General features: G+C 36.8%; 3 protein-coding genes and 1 long non-coding RNA gene across 5 annotated transcripts in view; 1 reads left to right on the top strand and 3 right to left on the bottom strand.

Annotated features, from left to right (window-relative positions):
- Positions 1-4,843: 4,843 nt before the first annotated feature.
- Positions 4,844-21,396, bottom strand: LOC134748926 (probable isocitrate dehydrogenase [NAD] subunit alpha, mitochondrial). 2 transcript variants are annotated; one of them, XM_063683799.1, is made up of 7 exons: positions 21,099-21,275; positions 20,853-21,020; positions 20,352-20,530; positions 13,835-14,050; positions 12,188-12,323; positions 10,888-11,001; positions 4,844-5,445 (listed from the first exon to the last, which is right to left on the bottom strand). In XM_063683799.1, exons 1-7 carry the CDS (start codon positions 21,225-21,227, stop codon positions 5,218-5,220), a joined length of 1,170 nt encoding a protein of 389 aa, XP_063539869.1. In that variant the 5' UTR covers positions 21,228-21,275; the 3' UTR covers positions 4,844-5,217. The 2 variants fall into 2 exon arrangements, with proteins under 2 accessions (XP_063539869.1, XP_063539870.1); XM_063683800.1 differs by lacking the exon at positions 21,099-21,275 and adding an exon at positions 21,355-21,396 and having other exon boundaries at positions 4,856-5,445.
- LOC134748930 (uncharacterized) lies at positions 6,132-9,058 on the bottom strand. Its single transcript, XR_010128446.1, has 2 exons — positions 8,015-9,058; positions 6,132-7,965 (listed from the first exon to the last, which is right to left on the bottom strand). It is a non-coding gene; the product is annotated as an uncharacterized LOC134748930 (long non-coding RNA).
- Positions 21,397-21,750: 354 nt separating the features above from the next.
- Positions 21,751-25,491, top strand: LOC134748900 (vacuolar protein sorting-associated protein 33B). Its single transcript, XM_063683736.1, has 2 exons — positions 21,751-22,065; positions 22,379-25,491. Exons 1-2 carry the CDS (start codon positions 21,896-21,898, stop codon positions 24,162-24,164), a joined length of 1,956 nt encoding a protein of 651 aa, XP_063539806.1. The 5' UTR covers positions 21,751-21,895; the 3' UTR covers positions 24,165-25,491.
- Positions 24,889-26,148, bottom strand: part of LOC134748897 (phosphatidylinositol 3-kinase catalytic subunit type 3) — a 28,922-nt gene continuing 27,662 nt past the window's right edge. The window contains exon 18 of the mRNA XM_063683732.1: positions 24,889-25,708. Within this exon, the coding sequence (XP_063539802.1) occupies positions 25,585-25,708 (124 nt within the window). The 3' untranslated portion in view covers positions 24,889-25,584. The remainder of the gene's footprint in view (positions 25,709-26,148) is intronic.

Below are 26,148 nucleotides of genomic sequence, written 5' to 3'. Positions count from 1 at the left end.
GTTCAGAAACTTTAAGAATGAATATGAGTACAGCGATGTGACAGCTATAGTTTGTCAAAGGACTGTCTCATTTCAAACATAGACAGAGAGAATCATACTATCTTTGTCTTACACTAGTACTAGCGACCAAAAGGATCAGTATAGTTTTTTGTTCTTATTTACCAAAGAGTATACATATAACCACTACTTACTTACTGACAATTATAGCATGAATCTATAGTATTCTTTGATCTATAATCGCTCAAGCAAATCTTGTCAGTAGAAAAAGGCGCGAAATTCAAATTTTCTATGGGACGATATCCCTTCTCGCCTACGCCAGCTATAGTGTAACCATGAAGTTTATTAAAATCTAAATCCGTGAGTGTAACTGGATCGGTCATGAGGGGTGGGGGGAAATGACCGAACGGGATAGTCTTATGTATCTTTCAGTAGGAGAAGCAAAGAAAGCCCTGTTATTGTTTGTCCTTGTCACAGTCTCACATTATTTTTTTATTTCCCACCGTAAAGGCCATAACACACCGTAAGAACGAGAAAGAGATCGCTTTCTGGCTCTTACTTATGGATGCGTCGGACAATGACCTTGGTGCGTTGCGACGGTGTGTTACGCCTATAAGTTTAGAGACAGGACTCAGTATAGACAACTAATTCAACATAGTGTGTAAAGCTGTGTATACAAGTTAAGAGCCAACAGGAGGTGAGCCCGGGTTCAATTTTGAGATTTCAAGTTGAATATCGCCGTCGCTCTGACGGGAGCGGTACCGCGTAGCGAGGGACTATTCCAGTGTGTGTGGTGCACGCACACAGACGCGAACGCATTTTGCGCTCCTCGCCGGCCTCCGCTGGCCGGCCCGCTCTACGCTATAGCTATGCATATAATACCAAATACCACGCCACACACCACCCAGTTCTTTTCTTACTTTATTCTTCGATTTGAACTCGTTCGCTCGCTACCACCACTAAGCGTTTGCTTATTCCCTGTTATTGTGGTTAACTCCTTGATTTTAAGTAACTGAATTCAATATCCTTCTACAACCTGCAATCTAATTAACATTTCGAGGTACAGAAGGGTAAAAAAACATAACATAACATGTACATACAAGAAAACATTGTTGTATAAAAACATACAAGATAACGGCTGTTAAATTAATCCAATTAAATATTTTTAAATATAAACAAAAATATTAAATTATAGTCGTAAGTATTTTAAAAGTAAAACTCCCTTATACCTTGACTTTAAACAAAGTATTTTACTTATAACTTACTTGGTTCGTATGAATTAGTCACATACCTAATTAAAAAAGAAAGCTATAACTCCCGCGGGAACATTAACGCCTTTTCCCTTCAGTACACCTGCATAGAATAAGATCTTTTCGAGCAAGTGTGATTAAAAACAAATTTGCCGCTCTCCGGCTACGTGGAATAGAAAAAATTAGCCTCAGGTTAGATAAAATATCATAACAAAGAAACATGTGACATGTGATATTTCTTACTTTGATGTAATTATACAGTTTTATTAATTGTCCGTTTTTTATTTATGAGTCAGATTTTGATAAAAATATTTGAAGAGCTAATTCTGGTCGGAATAAATATGAAACCCCAATTTGGGACAATATTCTAGTCTACAAAACGTTCAAGGTGGTGAAAAATATAGTGTAAGCTGTTCGCATAAAAAAACCGCAAATATCGATTTGCGGCTGTAACCTGTACATCGGTACAGGTTACCCGTTTGGTACACGTATACTAGAGGTCAAAACAATTTTTTTGACCCGCAGTTCCTAAAAAAAAATCCTTTAGGAGGGAGTGCTGAAACCTTTTTTTTATATATATATTTTTTTTTCAAACCTATCGTAATCTTCTCTTGTCTATCATACGAAAGGGCTTTTTGAAGCGATTCTGAAAATACCACATCATTACATTTTAGCCAGTTTTAGGGTTCCGTACCTCAAAAGGAAAAACGGAACCCTTATACTTTATAGGATCGTGCGTCTGTCTGTCTGTGTGTCCGTCTGTCACAGCCTATTTTCTCCGAAACTACTGGACCAATTAAGTTGAAATTTGGTATACATATGTAAGTTTGTGACCCAAAGACGGACATGTAACGTAAACAAATGAATTTTAAACATGGGGACCACTTTTAGGGGGTAAATGAGAAAATTAAAAATAAAGTATTTTAAACTATAATAACTATATCGTGTTATATATCAAATGAAAGAGCTCATTGTGAGAATATCTAATACATTTTTTTATAATTTAGGATAAATAATTTAGAAGTTATTCAAGAAAATAGGCAAAAAATGATCATTCTTTATCTCCGAAACTACTGGATCTAAAATTTAAAACAAAAATACACAAAATAGATCTTTACCAAAAGATTACAGGAAAACCTATTGGAAATTGCAGTCAAGCGTGAGTCGGACTTAATTACTTAGTTTTTGATCCGACCCCTACGGGTTTTTTTAAAGACATTTCACTCACGTTTCATATAAAAAATACATTGTTTAAATTTTGTAATGTACAGACTTGGAACGCGAGTCCGACTCGCACTTGGCCGGTTTTTCTTAAATTGAAACAAAAAGAATTTTCAAAACATACCAAGTTTGGACTCCTCCAGTTACGATATGGCTGATTTTTTTTTGTACAATATACCACAAATGATACGTGATATTCTCATATCGAACCCCAAAAAAGCAATTTTAAAAATAATTTTATTTAATTTTTTTTTTCAATACAAAGTGACACAATCTACTCAATACCTATTTTACGAGACTTATGGAACTGTACTGCAGATACGGTACATATTAATCATACAATGATACGTAATATCCATATATCCAACGGGAAATACCTCTTTAACCCTTTAGCTTGACCCCAAACTTGGTATGTTTTGAAAATTCTATTTGTTTTAATTTACAAAAAAAAGGGATTTTCTTAGGAACTGCGGGTCAAAAATTTTGTTTTGACCTCTTAGTATGCGTGTGCCAAACGGCTAACCTGTACATCGATTTGCGGTTTTTCATTGAAATTGGGCTTGTACGGCTGCCACTAATAGAGATACTAATTCCTAAAAATACGTATGATACCTCATTGGATTCGGAATGATGTCTAGAAAAATGTATTCGAAGCGTTAATTTATTCCCACTTAAAAAAAGTTCAAAAGCTATTAACAAAAAACGGCCAAGTGCGAGTCGGACTCGCGCACGAAGGGTTTCGTACCATTACGCAAAAAACAGCAAAAAAATCACGTTTGTTATTTGGGAGCGACATTTAAATATTTATTTTATTTTAATGTTTCGTTCATATATTCAGATTTGTATATGAAAATGTGAAACTATTGTTTCTAAAATAAATTATTCGTCCCTAATTTACACAAAATTTATACCAAATTTGATCTCATAGATCATGATCAACAGATAGGTAGAAATAGAGGCAAACTGGACCGCAGAAGCCGACTTTTCCCCTTCCTTTTTGGGGGGTAGCCAGGACTTAATCTCGTAGCTAGTGCGTCAGCTCAGCTTTGTATGAACCAAGGAATAATAAATAGTATTAAACGATATCCCCTGAGGCCAAAGTGCATACTCACTTTACTTACTTCGCCTACTAAGAGGCAAATCGCGACTGTTATGGTTTATCGATCTTATCACATCACTAGATTATCGACATTACGACATTCAATATCGACTATTGCCCGTCACTTTTCTGTCTGTGTACGTATTTAGAAACTTGACCCCGCCCCTAAAATTAGTACGATAAGGACAACTGCAGCTTAGGCGAAAAATCCTGCGTAAAAATCTCAAAAATCGAGGTTTTGTACTCGACTGTTTCCTCCTCCAAAACTTAACCAATCGTAACCAAATTTGGAAATCTAAATGATTATGAAATTGTCTGTGTCGGACTGTTTTGATTTTTTGGCAAATTGATATCAGTTTTGAATACCACGCCTCTCATTGCGGCATAGTCAGTGAGGCCATTTTTGGCCATGTTTGAAGGGCTCTAGCGCCTTAAAAAACAAAAATATCAAAAAAAGCAAAACACACCGACACAGATATTGACAATATTAATCTGTGTTGAAAAAATCATTCCTCTAGCTTCAAAAACCACGGAGGAAACAGTCGAGTACGTTTGTATGGAGAAATGACCACTCCTGTTGGCTCTTAACGTTTTTTGGCATAATCTTCAATAATGCTTAAAAGTTTTCGTTTATTCTAGCTTAAACTATTAATTGTATGTTGTATAGTTGGTCAAACCAAATCGTCAGTAAATAAGAACAAAACAAACTACTCATCCTTTTCTTTTGGGTGCTAGTTATTAATCTGTGGCTAGTACTAGTGTAAGACAAAGACAGTATGATTCTCTCTGTCTATGTTTGAAATGAGATAATCCTTTGAGAAACTATTTGTGTAAATGTTGAAGCTATGTTGGTCAAGAAAATCTTCAGTAGAGAAAGGCGCAAAAATAAAATTTTCTATAGGACGATATCTCTTCGCACCTACATTTTTCAAATTTGCCGCCTTTTTCTACTCACAAGATTTGCTTGACCACCTATAGCCTGTTAGGCATGGAGACTATATATACCATCCATACTGTTAGGCCCGGAACATCTGCCAAAATGTCAACCTATAAAAAAAAATACGCCTAGGGTTGTCGTCAAAGAGTAGTATAATGTTGTCGATCCGTTTTTCTAGTTCCCGCACCACACACTTTATCACCCAAAACCAGTGGAATACAATACATATCAGAAGAAAAACATTGTTTATTAAAACGCTAATATATTTAAACAAATTTATATTAACAAAGTATCATCTTTATATTATACTACATTGTGTACTGAAGAATGGCTTGCAGTAAATCTGCACCAATAAATAAATTAACTTTATTCTTAATAAAGGCACTACACTAAAGATCTATGTAAGTACACTGCGAAAGTTATGAATGTTTATGCAGAGATTACCCCATAATTAATTCAATAGCGGATTATTTACATGAGTTTCGACATTTATACAATATAAATAATACTTTTCAGGAACACAATAAATATTTAAAGTAAGCATTAAAGAAAGTAAACTTTCTTTGCAAACTTTTTCACCAACATCAGTGCGTACCACACGGAACGGAAGTCACTTTTTCAACTTTACTGTTTTGTCTGTGGACAGAATTTCAAATGGCGCAACTTAAAACGAATATTTGGTGGAATCAAATCAAATCATGTTCAATAACTATTTAGTTCAGCTTAGAAATAATGGCAGCGGTGTATTCGCTGCATTTGCCAGAGCCTCCCAAGTCGCCGGTCAAGTGTTTGCCTTCGCGCAGAGTTTCGTAGCAAGCGTTCTGAATTTTATCAGCATGCTCATTGAGTTGCAGATGCCTTAACATCATGATGGCGGACAGGAGTAGAGCCGTGGGGTTAGCCATGTCCTTGCCGGCGAGGTCAGGTGCTGTGCCGTGGACCTGAGGGTAAGATAAAGATTTTAATATATAAGACTAGAGAAACTATTATTTTTATAAAATGTATTCAAAATTAATTATGTACTAGCCAATTCGAATGTAGACTGACATCAAAATGATGTCATTTAGTTTTAGTGCATTTCGCTCGTACTTGTCCGTATTTTGTACTCGCGCAAGCGAGACGCACGATAACTAAATTACATCATTTAGTTATCATTCTGATGTCATTGTTCTTTTTGACCAGTAATATAGAGTTAGACCAAGGCAAGTCTGCAACTATTTTGACAGCACACGCAGTGCAAGTGTTATTTTAAACGTCAAACTCCTATGAAATTATTTCTTCGTCTAACTTTATGATCATTGTCAAGAGTGCGCTGTTATTCTCATGTATAGGGTGACAGTTCAGTATAGCAAAGTATAGTATGTAAAAATTAGTTCCAGTGAAATTCCGCAACATGGCTCGTGATCTTATGTTCCGGTCAGGCTTTATCTAAATCAAAAAATCTGATTTTTCTTTATCTAGTTAAATTTTATTTCTACTACTTTATATCGCACTATAGTGGCTAGCGCTAACTCGAGAAGGCCTCATTTAGCAAATAGTTTGAATACCTCACCAACTTACCTGATTCAGGAACTGACTGGAAATATTAGAATAATAAAACAAGGTTTCATTCATCTTTATTTCGGCGTATATTTTATTTACATAAATAAATAAACACTAATACGATTCCACATTGACCAATTTGCAAAAGCAATGAGAATATCCATATTATCCATTGGTGTAAGATTCTTAAATTACATTTATTGTCAGATTTTATCTGAATCACATTTCAACATAAAATAAATACTAATGCTGTATAAATTAAACGTAAAAAATATAATAATGGCATTTGGGTCTTCATACTACATTTTTCGGTACAAGAACATATAAATATGTATTATATTATTTCATTCTTGTCAGTAGCTTAAAATTGAGCTATTAGGCTAATACAAATATAATTATCGTAAAAAATGCTGAACTAAAAAAAATACTGGAATGAAATACCAAGACATCAATATACTGGTAACGTAAGAAATACAAATTGTTAATACTTGACAAGGAACAAAAAGTGTTTCAAAACACAAGTTAAACCTACACTTTAGTTATTCCACAAACCTATATTTTCCATCTATATTTTGTCAATGAGAAGGCAGACGACCGCCACACATGGAAATCGCTTCACCGACAAGAGTAACTTAAATATATGATGATGATATTTTCCATCAAGTTGGTATTTTTCTATTTTTATAAATATATGATTTTTCTAACTATAGGGGGCAGCTCCTTCACCTACTTATTGCCGTGAAATGTCAATTTCAAGTATAAGTTTTTGATTCAGGTCACAAAGTCACAAAGGTCTCCATTTCTCTCTTTCTTTTTCTATATCTGTTGTGAGCCTCGAGTTAGGTGACATAACATTCGTAAGATTCAAATTTTTAATTTATTGATGGAAAAAATAAATTTGTGACACTTACTCGAAAACAGCCATTATCTCACTAACTTATTGATAAACAAACGTGCATAAATAAATAACCTAAACAAGTCAGAAATATAACGGAATGTCAAGCTTAAACTTAAATATCTTTTAGAGAGGAACCTTAGGTTATATTTATATTTTAAGAAAAATGTTATCTTTTGGTCAAATTTGATTTGATAACGTAGACCAATAAATGAAACATATTGTTTTTGAAGTTACAAATCATTTTTGAAGTTTTTAGCGACCAATTGGTGGCTCCTACAGCAATATTTTCAATTTCCACTTTCTCATTAAGCAAATGTGAGACGCAATACACATTGGACAATGAAATTGGCCAGTTGGAATACCACCCTAAGAAATGCATGAGATCTCAATATTAAAGATAATCTCAGATTAAATTGTATTCTCTGAATTCTGAATACTTTCTTTGGCAGTAATGTATATGAATTAGAATCTCATTCTTATGTCTTTATAAATAAGGTTTTAAATTCGCTACTATTGTGTCACTATTCTATGTAATTGATGGGTATTAGTCAACAATTTAACTATTATTCGAATGTAATGAATTGTTGCGGTTTTGGTCACTATCTATTATGTCTAATGACAATTTAATACTATTTAGATGAATGCTTGTTTTTACACTTAATACATAGTTTAATAAGGTCTAAGATGAGATTTCATAATAAACTATATCTGAAATATTTAATTTCTAGTGTCAAGACTTACGTTGTTAAGCACCGACATTGACAGTGACCAAACCATCAATTTAATGCACTGATTAAAACTAGTATGTTTGGTAATTTTAACCTCAAAATGCATTTTTATTTAATAGCCATCGATTTTCTCGTGACTTAATCTTAATAGGCAAGAAATTTACAAATGTAACAACAACGCGAATGAAAAAAACAAAGTGGAATGTTGTATGTTCTTGTCGGTCAGTGGTCGGATTGATACATTTGTAGATTTCACTGGATTTATCTCAATAAGTGCCACTTGCACCATCCCACTAACCCGGGGTTAACCGGTTAAACCGTTAATCTAGTGTCAAATTGTACTGGTAACCATTGTAAAGGTTTAACCGGTTAACCCCAGGGTAGGGAACGGGGCAAGGGGCCCTAAAGGTGGGTCCACAACTGCACACCGAACGAACCGTCCCGTAGAAAAATTGGCGCGGTGCGTCCGTCCAAGTCTACTCTGCACCTACTTAAACGGAACACAGGGTGGGAGGGTCATTATAAACTTATATTTTCTAGAGAGAAATATTTTTTACAGAGAAATTACATTAATGATGACATCGCCACACTCTGTCGGGCAGAGTTAGCTCGGTCGGACTCTATGGGCCTCTGGAGACTAACACACTCGCCAAAATATCTCAGCCGAGTCCTACACAACCCGAGCTTCGCGCCGCAATTCTCGTAGGGGTCGTCTATAAAATTACATGACACAAAGTATTTTTGATCTTTTAGACCCTTCCTATCCCCGCTTGTCACACGTTATCATAGGAAAAAAAAAATGGTCTTTAATCGTTAATACGTACTGTCACACTTGGCACGACCCCCCCCCCCCTCCCGTTGCTGCGACGTGATATGCGGATGATCCCTTACCTATTTACCAACTTTAAAATGCACATTAAGGTTAGAATCCCCTTAATCTAAATTCTTAATAATTTCATTAGTATACGCGGTACAAGTACTCTTCCCTCCCAGATCCTCAGTGAGCACCTGCCCCTCGCGCAGCACGGTGAAGCAGGCGCGCTCTATGCTGTCGGCGTGGCGGTGTAGCCCGACGTGGCGCAGCATCATGACGCCGGAGAGCAGCAGGGCGGTGGGGTTGGCGCGGTCCTGGCCGGCGATGGCCGGGGCTGTGCCGTGCACCTGCAGGTTAGTGGCATGCGTCACAGATACGTCACGGTCACGGACACGGTCCCGGCACCAACAACAAATGCTGCTCAAAAGTATGGAAAAGAGCTGAAGACATGGAGAGAGGACTGGAGGACCTCGTCACTTTTTCTTTAATATATGACATCTATTACAGTTTATATGGAAAAGAGCTTAACACATTTGCGGACACGAATGCTATTATTAGCATTCGCGTAGTTTTTTGTTACACGACTGCCCAAAAAAAGGAGTGTATTGTTTTTTCCTTTGGCCTATGACACATGACGTCACTAGGCGTCCGCGAACGTGTTAATACGATAGTCTATCCAGCCTATCGTAGACAAATTGAGGAATAACCGATTGTTCAAAATGATGGTCAGGTGCCCAGCTTTTATTACTTATTTCATGGACTTTTCCTGGCGACCCATCTTTTAAAGCTATCGAATATTTTTTCCATACTTTTGGCCTGACACATGGACGTGATACAGGTTAGATGTTTTGAGGGTACGATGGCAGTGATGGCACCGATGAATTATGAGTATTGATTAAATACACGAATGAACTTCTAACCTTTCTAATTTCTATGTTAACTGACTTCAGTCCCTGTTCAAATATTAGTTGTCCATGTCCAACAGTACCCCTAAATTCGAAATCAAAGATTATTTTAAGTAATTTCGACAAAGTCATAATGATTATTTTAAATAATTTCGACAAACAACCACAATTTTGTCGCATGAATAAACTAAAATTAATTTAACTAACATAGCGGTTTCACTCACGTGTTTTTAGTCACTCGCGCGACATGTTTCGGAGAGCCTAGGTCTCCATTTCCGAAAATCCGGTGCGTGTTGTGATAGTGCAGTGGACATAGTGAGTTCGTGGTGTTCATGTGTTGGGTGACCCAAACCCGCCATCGCGCCCGCCTACAACAACAGCGCAAGACTCCCCTCAACCGGTTATATCATCGCGGTACGTGACGCCCATCCGTCGTGACCGCTACTCACTCAGGCACTGTTAGTGCTTGAAAATGGAGACCTAGGCTCTCCGAAACATGTCGCGCGAGTGACTAAAAACACGTGAGTGAAACCGCTATTTTAGTTAAGTTAATATGTCTCACGATAGTTTAAATTCAATTAAAATTAATTTATTGTGATACCCCTTCCATTCAGCCACAAAACATGACAAAAAGTTTTGTACTAACAGGACATTTTAATACACAGTATACACACACACACACACATTTGATATCATGCAAGAACTGATTTTGAACATGTGTTAGTGGACAGACATGACATGATCCACACCAGTTAGTCGACACGCATATATTTTGAGAACCAGACTTACTTTTGTTTTTATTATAATTATTATTCACTGCATAATAAATATATTTTAACAATATTAAAAATAATCGCATTTAAATAGGACAAACTGTATGTAAAAACTTCGTAAATTAGACATGGTACTCGACGACAGTAGATCTCTTTGACAAGAAAATATACCAATACTTTTAATCTCAATACAACGCCGCGGACCGCGTGCCTTTGCTGTAGATGGCGCTATTCATATTAAATATTAATTTTGTGTGTGAACTGTAAATGTCATCCAACTGGGAATTTTAAATCCTATAGGTAAAAAAAAATGGTCATGACATGACACCGCCATCACAGGCATAAACGTATACAGAAAGCTTATGCTAAACGGGAGTAGCTATGGAAATCAAAGTAAAGCGCCATCTACATTTAATCGCTCAGGGTAACCACCCAGGTAGCAGTGACGTCAGCGACGTCATAATGACGCAATAACGACGTCATGAAGTCATAATAAATGCTACCTGTAGGCCGAGCACATGATTGGCGCGACAGTATCTCGCCGCGAGATTGACTACCCGTCTTTTACTAACTGTATGAATTAAAGAGGGACGGGTAGTCTATGTCGCGGCGAGATACATTCGCGCCAATCATGTGCTAGCCCGGCTGGGCAATATACACCTGACAATATATACAATTTTAATCTGGGAGTAGCCTTAGACGGATTCTTAGGAGGATACTTACGGATTCGAAGAGAGCTCCATTTTTGCCGATGTTTCCTGAGGGGGTCAAACCCAAGCCTCCGACCAGACCCGAGCACATATCAGACATGATGTCACCATACAAGTTGGGCATCACCTGAAAATAGACAATCGACGTTTGTATTGTATTGCTTTTTATTTCTGGTAGTGGCAATAAAACTTTTTTTTTTATGTTGGAACATACAAATGTCTTTCGTAGAACACTAATAGGCGGGTCCACAGAAGCAGCTCGTTCTGTGTGGACCTGCCTACTAGCTACCAAGGCAACTTTTCTATTTAGTCTATGAAACTTATACATAAAACAGTTCTGTCAAAATTCAAGTGATTTGTTACTAACACTAGATTAAAATTTTTCTAGCTAGCAGTTGTTTAATTTAACCTTACTTTTTAGGGTTCCGTACCCAAAGGGTAAAAACGGGGCCCTATTACTAAGACTCCGCTGTCCGTCTGTCACCAGGCTGTATCTCATGAACCGTGATAGCTACACAGTTGAAATTTTCACAGATGATGTACTTCTGTTGCAGCTATAACAACAAATAGTAAAAAGTACGGAACCCTTGGTGCGCGAGTCCGACTCGCACTTGGCCGGGTTTTTTTTTAACCATTTGAATGCCACGCCCGCGCCTCGCTCGCATGCGGCGCGTCATCCTTGTCGAGATTGATACTGTAGCCGCGTGCGCCAGTTGACGGTCAAACAGTTAAATAACTCTCTTCTAACAATCTGACGAATGCTCGACTCCAAAGTCTGGAGCATCGTCGCAAGGTTGCCAGCCTGTCGATCTTTTATAGGATACATTTCGGAGAGTGTGCCGAGGAACTGCACAACCTTATTCCTCCGTCCCATTTTTACCATCGGACCACACGACAAACGGCACTCCGGCATCGCTTCATGGTAGGAATTCCAAAAATACGCACGAAGCGTTTTGCTTCCACATTTCTTATGCGAACTGCCAAGGAGTGGAACGCCCTGCCCGAGTCTGTGTTTCCGCATGAGTACAATTTGGAGCTCTTCAAGGCAAAAGTTAATAGGTATCTCATAGGTAAGCGTGCTCCACCGTAGACCACATCATCACTTACCATCAGGTGGGATCGTGGTCAAACGCCTGCCTATTCATCATAAAAAAAAAAAAAACTAAGGATCTGATTTAGTTAAATTATGCTTTATCCCTTTCTTACAAAATGACAGATGACAAACGATTCATTGCTAATAAGCCTGGAGTTGTACAGTTGTGAACCTTAACATACAGTTATAACTTATAAGTTCGGTTTGTGTTTGTACTCACCAATACGTCGAACTTGGAGGGATCCTGCACCATGTTCAGGCAGACGGTGTCGAGGTAGCGCTCCTCGAACCTGATGTCGGGGTACTTGGTGGCCAGGTCGCGGCAGCAGCGGAGGAACAGACCGTCCGACATACGCCTGGAGTTGTATAAAAAAAAACATTAGTTTTCATCAATTCACCAAGGTAAGGTCTTATATTTAAGAACATGTGCGACGCACATAATTCGAAATTATCCAGATAATTATAGTCTTTGATAATTATCCGATAAATATCGGATAATTATCCCAGGCATGGATGGTGCTATATTTATTTTCTTTGATTTATTTAGTAAAATTTAAAATCTCGTCTTAATTTTAGGTTATTATCAAATCCATAATTATCAGGCATAAAAATCACGATAATTATCAAGATAACTATCATTGATAATTAGTCTTTCGAACCCTAGCGACGCATGAATCAACTAGCTAAGTTGAAGCATTTGAACAAGTAATACAATACTAGATATTAATCCTAATGATAACTCGAAGAGGTGTCACCAGACCAGGGGCTGAACGTACAGGAACGTCAATTGTGCAAGATTTAAAACGTACGTCTGGCACGTTCTCAGAAACGAGTGTAGAATTTCACAGAACGGAAAGTAAGTTTCCATTTTTGAAGGAAATTTTGAGTGTCCAGTAGGCCGAGCACATGATTGACGCAGTATCTCGCCGCGAGATAGACTACCCGTCTTTTACTAACTGTATGAATTAAAGGGGGACGGGTAGTCTATGTCGCGGCGAGATACTCTCGCGCCAATCATGGGCTAGCCCGTCTGGATATTTCAATGTGGCAAATTTCGCAATTTTTGTATTTGCCGTTGGCACATTGGTACAATTATTTAGCCCACTCACATTTCGCATTTTAGTAAGAATTGTAGTACGTCCGTGAATGTCCCTCAATCAATAAGAAACAAGCTTCACTTTAGTACATATAATGTTCCCCTATTTTGGCACCTGATTTCTACTTGTTTTATAGTATCAAGTGTGGCGTAATAAACGGGGTATGACGGAAAAAACAAATAATATCAGAACAAAGAAAAAGCAATTATATTAATGATACGTCAAGACTTATCTGGGGCCCGTTTATCAAAAGCTTGTAGCTTGTAATACAAGTGGAAGTCCCTTTCTAACAAAAGCTCTCAAAAAGTGAGTTTCGCTTGTATTACAAGCTACAAGCTTTTGATAAACAGGGCACTGCAATGGTCTACCGAAATGTACATAAATTGACACATCCACTCCATGTGTAAACCTATTCAGTCCTATTGTTATTCTTCGCAAGCTGGAAGGCGAACTCGGCCACCGCGTTACTGGCCTCCTCGGTGATCAGCTTGATGCTATGTTGCTACAGGCTAGAGCCAAGGCAAACGACAGTCCAAGCAAAACCAAACTGTTCGTTAAGGAAATAGAGGACATTCTCAATTCTCGCTTACATGATGTTGGCCTTGTGGACAGCGGTGACCTTCTTCCTCTTGTTATCCCTCGCGAACTGGAAGGCGAACTCGGCCACCCTCTTACTGGCCTCCTCGGTGATCAGCTTGATGCTCTGCACCACGCCGTCGACGATCTCGTCCTCGATGCCAGGATACAAACAGATGCCAGTATACACTCACATGATGTTGGCCTTGTGGACAGCGGTGACCTTCTTCCTCTTGTTATCCCTCGCGAACTGGAAGGCGAACTCGGCCACCCTCTTACTGGCCTCCTCGGTGATCAGCTTGATGCTCTGCACCACGCCGTCGACGATCTCGTGCTCGATGCCAGAGTACTCGCCCTCGGTGTTTTCGCGAATGGTCACTACGTCTACGTTGTCGTATAGGGTTTTGATACTGGAAAAATTAAAAAAAAAGAAGATAAATATAAATAATTTTACAGATTTTTTGCATGCACAATAACAATTCTAATCTTTATTTTTATTCACCATGTGTTAAATACTCATAAATGTCCGTCACATCCAAAATGTCGAAATTCCTGTGTTCCTATCCTTTTGTCCTTTCTAGAAATGTATTTTTGTGAGAAAATGATAAAATAAGGAATAAGGAGCAAGATCTACACATTAAACCACAACACAACTTATCGATCTCATATTAAATCACATTTAGAAACGGGTCTATCGCGAATTTATTTTGTTACCTTTATTTACCGACGTTTCGACACAGGTTTCACTGGTCGTGGTTGCTGGGACGTCAGTTAGCCGCGACCACGACCAGTGAAACCTGTGTCGAAACGTCGGTAAATAAAGGTAACAAAATAAATTCGCGATAGACCCGTTTCTAAATGTGATTTAATATGTGTTCAAACTGCGAAAGTTTTAAATGTTATATTATCGATCTATTTGATATTTCCCAGCAAATGATACGAAGTGGATAAACCTAACACTATCAACATAAGAACTTATAAGCATCATATAAAGTTATTTCTGTTTATCACGTGTTAAAACTCGATCATTATTAAACCATTCATTTCATAAACATCATTTTCATACCGCGCCCGTAACGTACAGCATTCACTGTAAGTAAGCGTACGTTAATTTCGCTATGTTTAAACTACAAATTCTAACGACAAGTTGATAGTGATAAGCATGAAGCTGAAATAGTTTCTACAACATTCTGTGTACTATTGTTCCTATTCTTATCTCGCTTTTATATTGTAGTATGTAGTACTTTTACGAATGTCACTCAAGAATGAGAAACAAACTTCGCTTCAGCACATTTCATGTCCCCCGATTTTGGCACCTGATCGCTACATGTGTCGTAGTACCAAGTGTGGCGTAGTAAATGGGGTTAATGACCTTTTACTATCGTAAATAAGTAGAACAAAGAAAAAATAATGATGCTTTTGCTTATAAGGAAACAAAATGTTTTTTATATGCATAGTTGGCAGCAACTAAGCGGGTAGTGTTCAGAATGACCAGTGGGGTTAGCATAGCAGCGCCGCGACAGTATCTCGCGCGCGAGATAGACTACTAGTCTTTTTCTAACTGTATTAATTAGAGAAGGACAGGTAATCTATATCGCAGTCGAGATACTATCGCGGCGATCCTGTGCTTAGCCTATTGCATACGTTCTTATGCTCTTAACAATAAAGTTGTGTTTTAAATTTATTCTAAGCTTAATCGCATCGTACGCAGACGTTTCTGCTTGTCAAAAATTAATAAAGTTGTGTTCAGCTAATATTGAACACCTAGCCCGCCTGGCTTCTACTGCATGACTGGACAAATCACAGGACAATAACGGTATAACAGACCTTGGGTTGCCACCTTTTTTTCTGTACACATATAGTATTTTTGTCAAAATATTGAAAAAATATAGTATTTACTATTTACTGGGAAATTTGAAAAAAAAAAAATAGGACGCCGATTTGAGGCGAATTAAAAATCCAAGTCGCATACGATGCGATATCGGTGACATTTGTATACCCCATTCTTGAGTGATGAAAATATAGTATTTTTCGTAGTATATTGTTTTTGTATAATATATAGTACAAGTGACTAAAATTTAAGTACGATACTATATATTATAGTATGGGTGGCAACCCTAAACCAGGGACCGGCCCGCTATCCCTTATCGGGGTTTTATAAGGGTATTGCATAAGGCTTAACTCACCATACCCTTTGCGAGACGAAACCCTTTGTTTTGGTTTTAAAAACCCTTATATAAAGCTACCACATTTGAGTAATCGGTAGCCCAAATACCCTTACAAAACCCTTATCATCCGCTCACCAACACCTTGCATATTGCTTATAAGGGTTAGCCTTATAAAAGGGCTTCCCTTTTAGCATATAAGCGTGCTAATTTAAGTCGTCTACCTTGTTCATAAAGCACACATTACTTCTAATCCGAGCGATCGTCGACGGCGACGGCGGCGTTCTTAGACTAGGCACGCATTTTCTTTCCTTTTCATACACTACCGTAGATATATACTAATCCTGTCTCTTTCACGCAAAGGGAAACCTTTATAAAAAGCGCTTAAAGATAAGGGTAACCCTTATTAAGAGCTAGCCTTATATTTGGTTAGCTTTTCAATAAGGGTAAGTCAAAGGTAAGGGTATGAATGGGCTTGCAGTTTAAAAGGGAAAGTCTTTCAATGTGTTAGCCGTGTTTAAGTGTCGCCCATTGAAAGGGTTTTATCGCGGAAAGGGTTGTCCGGTCCCTGCCCTAAACAGACCAACACACACAGTACAATAGTAGTATTAGTAGTAGTTTTGGTACAGTGGGAATTTACACTAACACTATGGACATGGTCTGAAAATAAAATTTGATTGATTGATTGATAAACCTAATCAATTTTCAAATATTTTAAATTTATTCGAGTTACTTTGTCTTTTCTTTGCTTGTGTCATATTTTTTTCAAATAAATGTCAAAACTAAGAAATGCAGAAGTGTCCATTATTATTGTAATAAGCCGTGTAGTGTATGCCATTAAAAACTATTTCCATAAATTGTCAATTTGCACATGTCAGAGTAAATTATCACATTGCTCCATATGTACTCGCCTGTATAATAATCTAGCAGAAGGCCGAAGTAATGTGTCATAAGAGCCGACTTATCAATTTAGTGTCGCGTTACAGAATTCTAGTAATTATGGCTATGAGTGTATGGTAATATGGTTACAGTTTTGTAAGTCTGTTGTTCAAAGCAAAGATAGATGTAACTCCGTAATAGATGGATACAGGATACAGTCTAAGGAAAAAACGTGCCTAGAAAATCAAGAAAATTTGATTCTCGAACAGATGGCGCCACTACCTTTGGGGTACTCTCAAATAGATGGAGTTGACGGATTCGTTTGTTATTTAACAATTTTAACGCATATCAGTGAAAGAACATGGGTGAAAATCATATAAAAATATAATATTGTCTTTGGTTACCGCGCTGGTTACTCATGAAATAAAACTATGAAATATATCGCGTTAATCGCGTATAATCGCGTGGGATGTATAATACATTCAATATACGCGATATAATCCGTTTTCATAGTTTAATTTCATATAAAAATAATTAATGCAAATAAGAAAATCCTTTATGGTATTTTTATACATTTTCATTTTTAGCTTTAATCATGTGTCGATAGATGGCAGTAAATTTACTGTGGCTACAAAATTTACTATCATAGATTAGTATATGTTATGACAGTACCGCTCTATCCTATTATACCCTCTTTGTTCAAAGTTTATTCAACCCTGATTCACATTGGCTATAATTACAGTTATTTTGCAGTCTAGAAAATTTGCTTTAACATACATTTAAGGAAAACGGTTTTATAGTTATTATTTTACATTAATGGAGGGCTTTCTGAAAATTGTAAAAGGATTTTAACGTGTTATTACATAGGCGGTTATCACAAATAGGGTGAGGATACTTGTTAGCAATTCTTTTTTACCTAGCAAGTATTCTATAGAAAATAGTTTAATTGATTTAACACATAATGCTTACATAATGTATAAAAAATGTATGCTTAGATATTTAAAAGATCGCATGTTAAAAACGAGCTACAGGTGTGAAAAAAGCCGCTAACAATGCTGAATCGCGAACTGGAAGTAACCAAGCCCGTAATGATAAAATGTAAAAACCAGGGACCGGCCCGCGCTATCCCTTATCGGGGTTTTATAAGGGTATTGCATAAGGCTTAACTCACCATACCCTTTGCCAGACGAAACCCTTTGTATTGCTTTTAAAAACCCTTATATAAAGCTACCACATTTGAGTAATCGGTAGCCCAAATACCCTTACAAAACCCTTATCATCCGCTCACCAACACCTTGCATATTGCCATAGAGTAACTGATACTAGAGCGTTACTGTCATAGTAAATTTTGTAACTCCAGTAAATTCACTGCCATCTGTCGACACACTTTAAAACTAAAAATGAAGATTTATAAAAATACGATAGAATGTATTTAAATATAGATAAATGATTTTTTTTATTTGCATTAATTTTTTTTATGATTTTGACCCATGTTCTTTCACTGATATGCGTTAAAATTGTTAAATAACAAACGAAACTGTCAACGCCATCTATACGACTGTAGGCCAAAACTAGTAGCGCCCTCTGAACGAGAATCAAATTTTCTTGATTTTCGAGGCACGTTTTTTCCTTAGACTGTATCCATCTATTACGGAGTTTATCTATCTTTGATATTGCTTATAAGGGTTAGCCTTATAAAGGGCTTCCCTTTTAGCATATAAGCGTGCTAATTTAAGTCGTCTACCTTGTTTATAAAGCACACATTACTTCGAATCCGAGCGATCGTCGGCGGTGATGGCGGCGTTCTTTGACTAGGCACGTATTTTCTTTCCTTTTCATACACTACCGTAGATATATACCAATCCTGTCTCTTTCACGCAAAGGGAAACCTTTATAAAAAGCGCTTAAAGATAAGGGTAACCCTTATTAAGAGCTAGCCTTATTTTTGGTTAGCTTTTCGGTAAGGGTTAGTCAAAGGTAAGGGTATGAATGGGCTTGCAGTTCAAAAGGGAAAGTCTTTCAATGTGTTAGCCGTGTTTAAGTGTCGCCCATTGAAAGGGTTTTATCGCGGAAAGGGTTGTCCGGTCCCTGGTAAAAACATGGATTTTTGGGGGTGTGACCAGATTGGCAATCACTAAGGTCATTAATATCGCAATTCAAGTTTATCTCAGCAGATACACTATCTGACATTGTCTAGACACTCAAGTACTGCACGTACCAGATAAGCTGTTTAGGCGGATGTGAATGAATGATATCAATAAATCAAATGTAAAATCCGTTTAAATGATTTAAATTAGAATTAGATTACAATTAGACAAAAAAATCCCTCAACTCTTAAATAAAAAAGTTTTTCTCAGCATCTTAACTTATGATTCCAATATTTGTTGGAATTACAATGGTTTTAAAAATATGAATGTGACTTAGATACCATATTAAAACTGTGTTACATTTTAGAATCAATTTAAAGGTGGAAAAGTTACTGCCTTGAGTGAGACTTGAACTCACTCCACTCCACTTTTAAATTTATTCTTAGCAATAGCACTGTTTGCAGAGATTTCTGCTTGTTTAAGAATTAAATTTGATTTTATTTTTTTATTCAATGAAATAGATTTCTGAAAATTTTCATGTAGAGACTATTATATAATTTGTGGTAGAGATTAAGGCTTATAATATTTTAAAAACCAGAATCCAGCCCAGAGAATAATACTTCGATCAAGTATAAAGGTTTTTGCTGTAAATTGAGTTTATCTGCCTTATATTAGTAAATTGGTTACCCAAATTGTCATGGCAAATTGATTGATAGCCATAAAAGGTTAATGGTTATTTTAAATTTCATAAAACCAGGGTTTTAAGTGACTCAAGGAGACTGTAACCATAGCAACAAGTGACAAGAAAAAGTTGATCTACCCATAAACTATGATTAGAAACTGCTGTAACCAGCTCAGTACATGAAACCACTTAATCATGAAGTTATACATGCATTACGCATGAACTCCAAGTCGCACAGAACCGTGACGAATGGCGTAAAATTAAGGAGGCCTACACCCAAAGGGTAGAAAAGGGCTAAAGAGAGAGAGAGAGAGAGAGAGATGCATTAACAGGTTTAGACTAGTAATTACATTTGTGATGGCCTTATGTTTATAATCATAATCATAATAATCATAATCATTTATTTGCATATAAAAAGGGTTTTACATAGATATTATAAAAGTTACATGGTGGTGGTTATGAAAGGAAAACATAAATTTTCATTTGTTAAATAGATTATAAAAATTCAATGTGTGATTGTAATTATTTCATTCAAGAACAGGTTTAATCGAATGCCATTCAATTTCATACAATGGCAATAACCAAACTTTTTCATACACTTTTCATCGGATAGTGACACAAATCTCTGTTTTTGACATTTTGCTGGGCCGTCAGTTAGCAGCGACCACAACCAGTGAAACAGTCGAAACGTCGGTAAATAAAGGAAACAAAATAAATTTGCGATAGACCCGATTGTAAATGTGATTTAATGTGTATACGCAAAAGTTTTAAATGTTATAAAGGCAATAAATATGCAAGTCCATTGACACAAAAAACATAAATAAAAAATACATATTTATATGTAAAACACTGCTGAAGACAAGAGTACATGTATATAAGATGAATTAAAAAAACTTACCCGTCTAAACTCTTGCAGGGCCTCACGTTGGCATACAGGTCGAATTCCTTACGGAGCGCCAAGTTGAGGGAGCGGTAACCCTTGCCAACGGGGGTCATGAGAGGCCCCTTTAGGCCGATTTTGTTCTCATTTACTGAGTCTATGGCCTTTTGGGGGATGCCGAACTTTCCATCTGGGCCCTGAAAGATTATACAAGTTTATTGAAACAGTATATTCAGTTACATTACTATAATACTGCTCAGGCTTTTTAAATTATGTTTTTCTTAAGGTACAATTTGTAGCAGCATTTTTGAAATTTGTTTCTGAACAAAAATAGTGCATTTTATTGGTCAAAATTTCTGTACGCAGAACACATGGGAGTTAAATTAAATAGTTTTGGCTGAGGTTGTGTATCATTCTGTCAAATGGAGTAACATTGTAACACTATGGAATGAACCACACTCAATTACTGTTTACAGATACACGATCATCACTTCAGTTCGTGTACAAGCAAGGGCTTACCCTAACAGCTGTGACGTCCACTTCGTCCCACTCAATAGGGACTTTCGCGGCCTCGAATATTTTCTGCACCGCCACGGTGATCTCCGGGCCGATCCCATGACCAGGGATTAACGTCACCCGCTTTACACCCGAGCTGTACTGCGCCGTCCCTACTTTCGTCACCGGGACCTGAAGAAAACCAAAAAATCCGTCACATAACCTCGAAACCACATAGCAATAGAAAAAACACAAAAAAGCACACTCAACCTTAGTTTCAGTGACCCCATGCCCTCCGGCACCACCCCCTGCACCAGCTTCGAACCACTTCAGCCAACTTCCTAACACTTTACTCTCACGAAAAGGCTTCAAAAGCTCTTTTATGTAATTCTTCGACATAACTATACTTAGTCTATTTTTGGAATGCAAGAATAAAAGCGTACGGTCTGTTTGGATTGATTAAACAAATATTACATGCACTACTCGCAAGGAAAGTTAAAAGTGGGACACCGAGCTACAAACTTACAATTTTCCTGATAATTCTTGAAGCCATTTCCAAATTTTCAATATACGACGACGAGAGACAGCTCCGCGGTGAAGGGGCGGAGGGGAGGATATTACAAATCAACTACGCGCATGACCGGAAATTGTCATTAAAACCATTGAATAAATCGATGTAATTGTTTTTCGTCGCTTGATATGTAATCATTATGCTGAGTATGGGTTTATTAAGAAGGGTTTTCCATTAATATGGTACAAACGTTAATATTTTAAAATGTTATAGCCAGAAAGCTCGTGTACTGATCGGTTTTACTTCTACTATAAATATTCAGTCGCGGCAACATTTTAAAACGTCAAAAATTTGACAAGAGGCTGTCAATATTTGACAATGACATAAGTTTGACACTCCGTGCGTCTTATTGGAATGGAACGTGTGGGTGTATTTGTTGATATTTTCTCCGATCATTTCGTCTATATTCCTTAAATTTAGATGATGTTACTGATACGTAATGCATAAAGTTTAGGGCTCAAGTACTCAAGACAACCTTTCTCCGTACAAAGATGCAATGAGCAGAAATATGGAGCATCCGCTTACCCTCAAACTAAGTTCTTTGAGCGTCATATCTCAGTGCAAATTAGAACGGATACTCTCGCTATGTGGCGATAAAAAGGACTTAATTATTGATCCCGTACTAATCAAGCCCTTGGAAAGAATATGTGGCGTCAGCTGGCTACGGTAAGTTACACTCGAATTGAAATTGAATATTTTTAATTAACATAGTTGTCAGCATACTTTCATTACAAAGTGTGGGCAGAAGAATCATTCTGCGCTGGCACTGAAAAGGCCAATTTTTTAATAAAAGTTCCACACACACCTAAAGTAACATAGCATTTTGTTTTGCTGTTATTGCTGGTAAAATCCCAAATAATTTTTCCTATTAGACAGCTTATTAAATATTTTTTCTGACTGCTTTAGTTAATGCAGTAGTGTAGGTATTTTCTTACGTATTTGCAGGTGCTGTACTTTTAATAATTAATTTCTATTGCAGACAACATGGTATTGACAAAATCTACAAAATGGACCCACAGTTGGGTCCCACAGCAAACACAAACCGAGTATACTTCATCCCATCCTGCATCCAGAAGTACAAGTGTGTTCTTGACCAGATATCTTCTGTACTCAGCCAAAACTCCTCCCTAGCCGACCAGAACTGCTTTCACATTATAATAGTACCAAAAGTAGTATGCTCTTATGATTCTCTATTAGAAAGCAGAGGCCTATATGGAGTCGTCAAACTACACCCATTTACCTGGGAACTTATGGCTTTAGATGAACAGCTACTGAGCTTAGAACTGCCTTTTTTATTCAAGCAGTTATTTGTTGAGCAAAATCATTCCTTATTGTCAAGCATTTCCATGTCATTGTGGAGTTTATTCCATGTCATAGGCCGGCCTAAGGCAATTTTTTCAGTTGGGAAGTTGTCAGCAAGTGTTTTGGATATGCTTGAGGTTTACAATGAAACTTATGCAAGGGATTTCTTGACAGAAGAAAGTTCAAATGATATTGGTGCATTGATAGTTATTGATAGAAGCCAGGATTATGCCTCTAGTCTTCTCACTCCTGCCACATACAGTGGATTGCTGAGTGAAATATTTAAAATTACCTGTGGACACTTAGAACTGAATGTACAAGACACTAAGATAAAGAAAGGAAAGCTAAGTTTTGACTTTGAAGAAGATAAAACGGTAGCAAAAAATACAATTATGACTTTAGATAGCTCCATAGATTGCCTTTATGGAGAGATAAAATATAGACATTTTTCAGAAGTGCTAAGTGTACTTAGCTCAAAAGCGAAACTGCTGAAAAATGAAGATATTAAAGCACTGGGAATACAAGAAATTAAGCATTTTGTGGCCACAAAATTACAACAAGTCACACTTTTCAAGCAAAGCCTAGTCAACCATGTATTAGCTTGTGAAACCATAATTTCAGAAATGAGCAATAAGTTTGAGAACCTCAAAGTGACAGAGACAGATATGCTTAATAACAACAATAAGAAATCAAACTTCACTTTTGTTGATGAGAATTTTGGCACTGACATACACATCTACAACAGCTTAAGGCTTATGTGTTTATTAAGTTTAACACAAGGACTGTCCTATGACGAATATAATTCACTAGTAAACAAGTATTTACTAGCTTTTGGATACAATTTCTTATATGTATTTAACAATTTGATAAATGCTGGATTGCTAATTCAACCATCAACATTAAAATTGTCTCTTAACATTTCAAATCTTGGAAACTTAAGTGACAGATTACCGAAATGGCAGAATAGTTTTCAAACTACAGCTAATAAACTAAAAATGCTTCCTCCTGAGGACTCCAGTAAATCATCACCGGGTTACGTTTTCAATGGAGGCTATATACCCTTGATAGCAACACTTTGCAATACTGTATTGACATCTGAATCCTTGCTGGACGTTTTGACTAAACTGTCCGCTTTACCAGATTTAAAAGTTGGCGGAAAAATAGTTGAGAACTTTAAAGTTGGTATAGAAACTTTTAACGAGAAAATAGATAATTTAAAACCCCAAAGCGATCTCGATTTCGGTTGCAAAGATGCGAAAAACTTAGTTAAATTACTTAAAAATGACACCAGAGTAGGTGGGTTTCCGCTCAAGCCTAAAAGTGTGTTAGTATATGTTGTTGGGGGTGTGAACTATGCTGAAATAGCGGCGTGCGATGTCATACAAACCGCGACGGGCAGCAAGATATTTGTGGCAGGCGACTGCATAGCTAACGGGGGTGATCTTATGGCTGCTAACACGTGAGGTCACTGTGTAAAGAATATTAACATTAAAATTATCAGGGAAGTAAATAAAGACTGATCAATTTCACACGTAGTGTATAATTAAGTACATACTTAGATGTGAGGTTTTAGCTTCGGTTTATAATATTATCAGAATTTTTTATTCAGACATTTATGCTGAATACATTGCGTGATTGCGTCCAATAGGATCACCTGGGTAAAAAAATATGCAAATTTTAAGTAACAAATAATCTTTCTTTCTTTCAAATAAGTATTATGTGTAAACAACTTATTTATTTTTCTATATTGGTGTTATATGTGAAATAAATATAGGTACCTAAAATGTAATTTGTAAGATAACAAAGGTTAAAAAAGGATTTGTTGAAAACACTTGTTATTTCCTATTTATTGTGAAATTTCATCTCATCTCAGTAATTGTGCTGGGTCTCGAAGATTAAAAACAGCCATATGTACACCTACTGGTTAAGAGAGAAATATCCATGAAACCAGAATCTCATATATTATTTGTATCGTTCAATCTGGTACCATAGTTACACATGTGAAAATGAAAAAAACGTTACTAGATTATTTCCTAAGAATGTACGTAACTATTATTTAGCAATGGCAATTAAACAATGTTATAATATTAATAAATTTTATTTTATAATACTATTATCACAGTACAAAATGGATTATCTTAGAAGCAACACTTCTTAATAACATATGCATTACACTAAATTATAAGATTTACAAGCTATACCTACACTCAATCGTTTTTTTAAAGGAAATTAATTGTTACTTGCTCAGTTTATGATAGTCAGATAAGATGCATACAACAATAATTGTCTATTATGGTCGGGTTGAACAATGAACAGACCATGGTATTATTATTAGATTTCTTTTCGTTTAGTCTTATAGGAAATGGATTTATCCTGAAGCGATAACAAAAATAAGAAAAACGCCATTTAAATTAAAAAAGATCAAATCTGGGGCCCGTTTCTCAAAAGCTTGTAACTTGTAATACAAGCGGATGTCACTTTTTGACAGCCTTTGTTAGAAAGGGACTTCCACTTGTATTACAAGCTACAAGCTTTTGAGAAACGGGGCCTTGTTTACACATTATTAATTAATGTACAATGCAAAAGGCAAGTGTATCAAAACCCCGTCTCGTTTTAATGAGTTTCTAGAAACTTGTGTACGAAATATCATTATGTATTTCAATGTAGGATGTTTTTCAATGTAGGTAAACATAATGAAACCTGAAAAAGCTCAGTCTATGTGTAAACCTTCTTCTAGGTCTGTACCTAATAAACAGTGAGGTAAACATTTAAATAAAAGTATATTGCCGTCCCCATTTTGTCATTTGTCCCCAAAGATCCTACAGATAAACAGCATCATGGGGACATTATCTTATTGGGGGAGGACACTACTGTATTGTCTGTCTATTTACGCCAGTATTGCGCGAATTTGTGGAACTGTTCCACCAGGACCGCCATGACAGCTGTCACTGACATGTCCAGAAGGTTCTGAAGATAGTGTACTGCTTCTTCGTCCCCAAGGTCAAGTCTAAAAACAAAAAGTTATTGTTAAAAAAAACCGGCCAAGTGACAGCCGGACTCGCCCACCGAGGGTTCCGTACTTTTTAGTATTTGTTGTTATAGCGGCAACAGAAATACATCATCTGTGAAAATTTTAACTGTCTAGCTATCACGGTTCATAAGATACAGCCTGGTGAAGGACAGACGGACAGTATAGTCTTAGTAATAGGGTCCCCTTTTTGCCCTTTGGGTACGGAACCCTAAAAATGAAAAATCAACTTGTGGCACATCGTTCGATAGGTCTTTAAAAATATCATTAAGGCTGCTAAAAGCGTTTTTTGTGGTGAATTTGAAAAATTTGAAAAAAAAAGCAGAAAATAAATTTTAATTAGTCTGTGCGGAATGAGAAGTCACAGAATGTATGGGTTCCCTTAGGCCCCATTCGCATTAGAGCTTAAAAAGCGTTGC

The sequence above is a fragment of the Cydia strobilella genome, chromosome 17 (genome assembly GCF_947568885.1).
Source record: "Cydia strobilella chromosome 17, ilCydStro3.1, whole genome shotgun sequence".
Lineage (NCBI taxonomy): Eukaryota > Metazoa > Arthropoda > Insecta > Lepidoptera > Tortricidae > Cydia > Cydia strobilella.
This window is presented reverse-complemented; position numbering and strand designations above follow the sequence as displayed.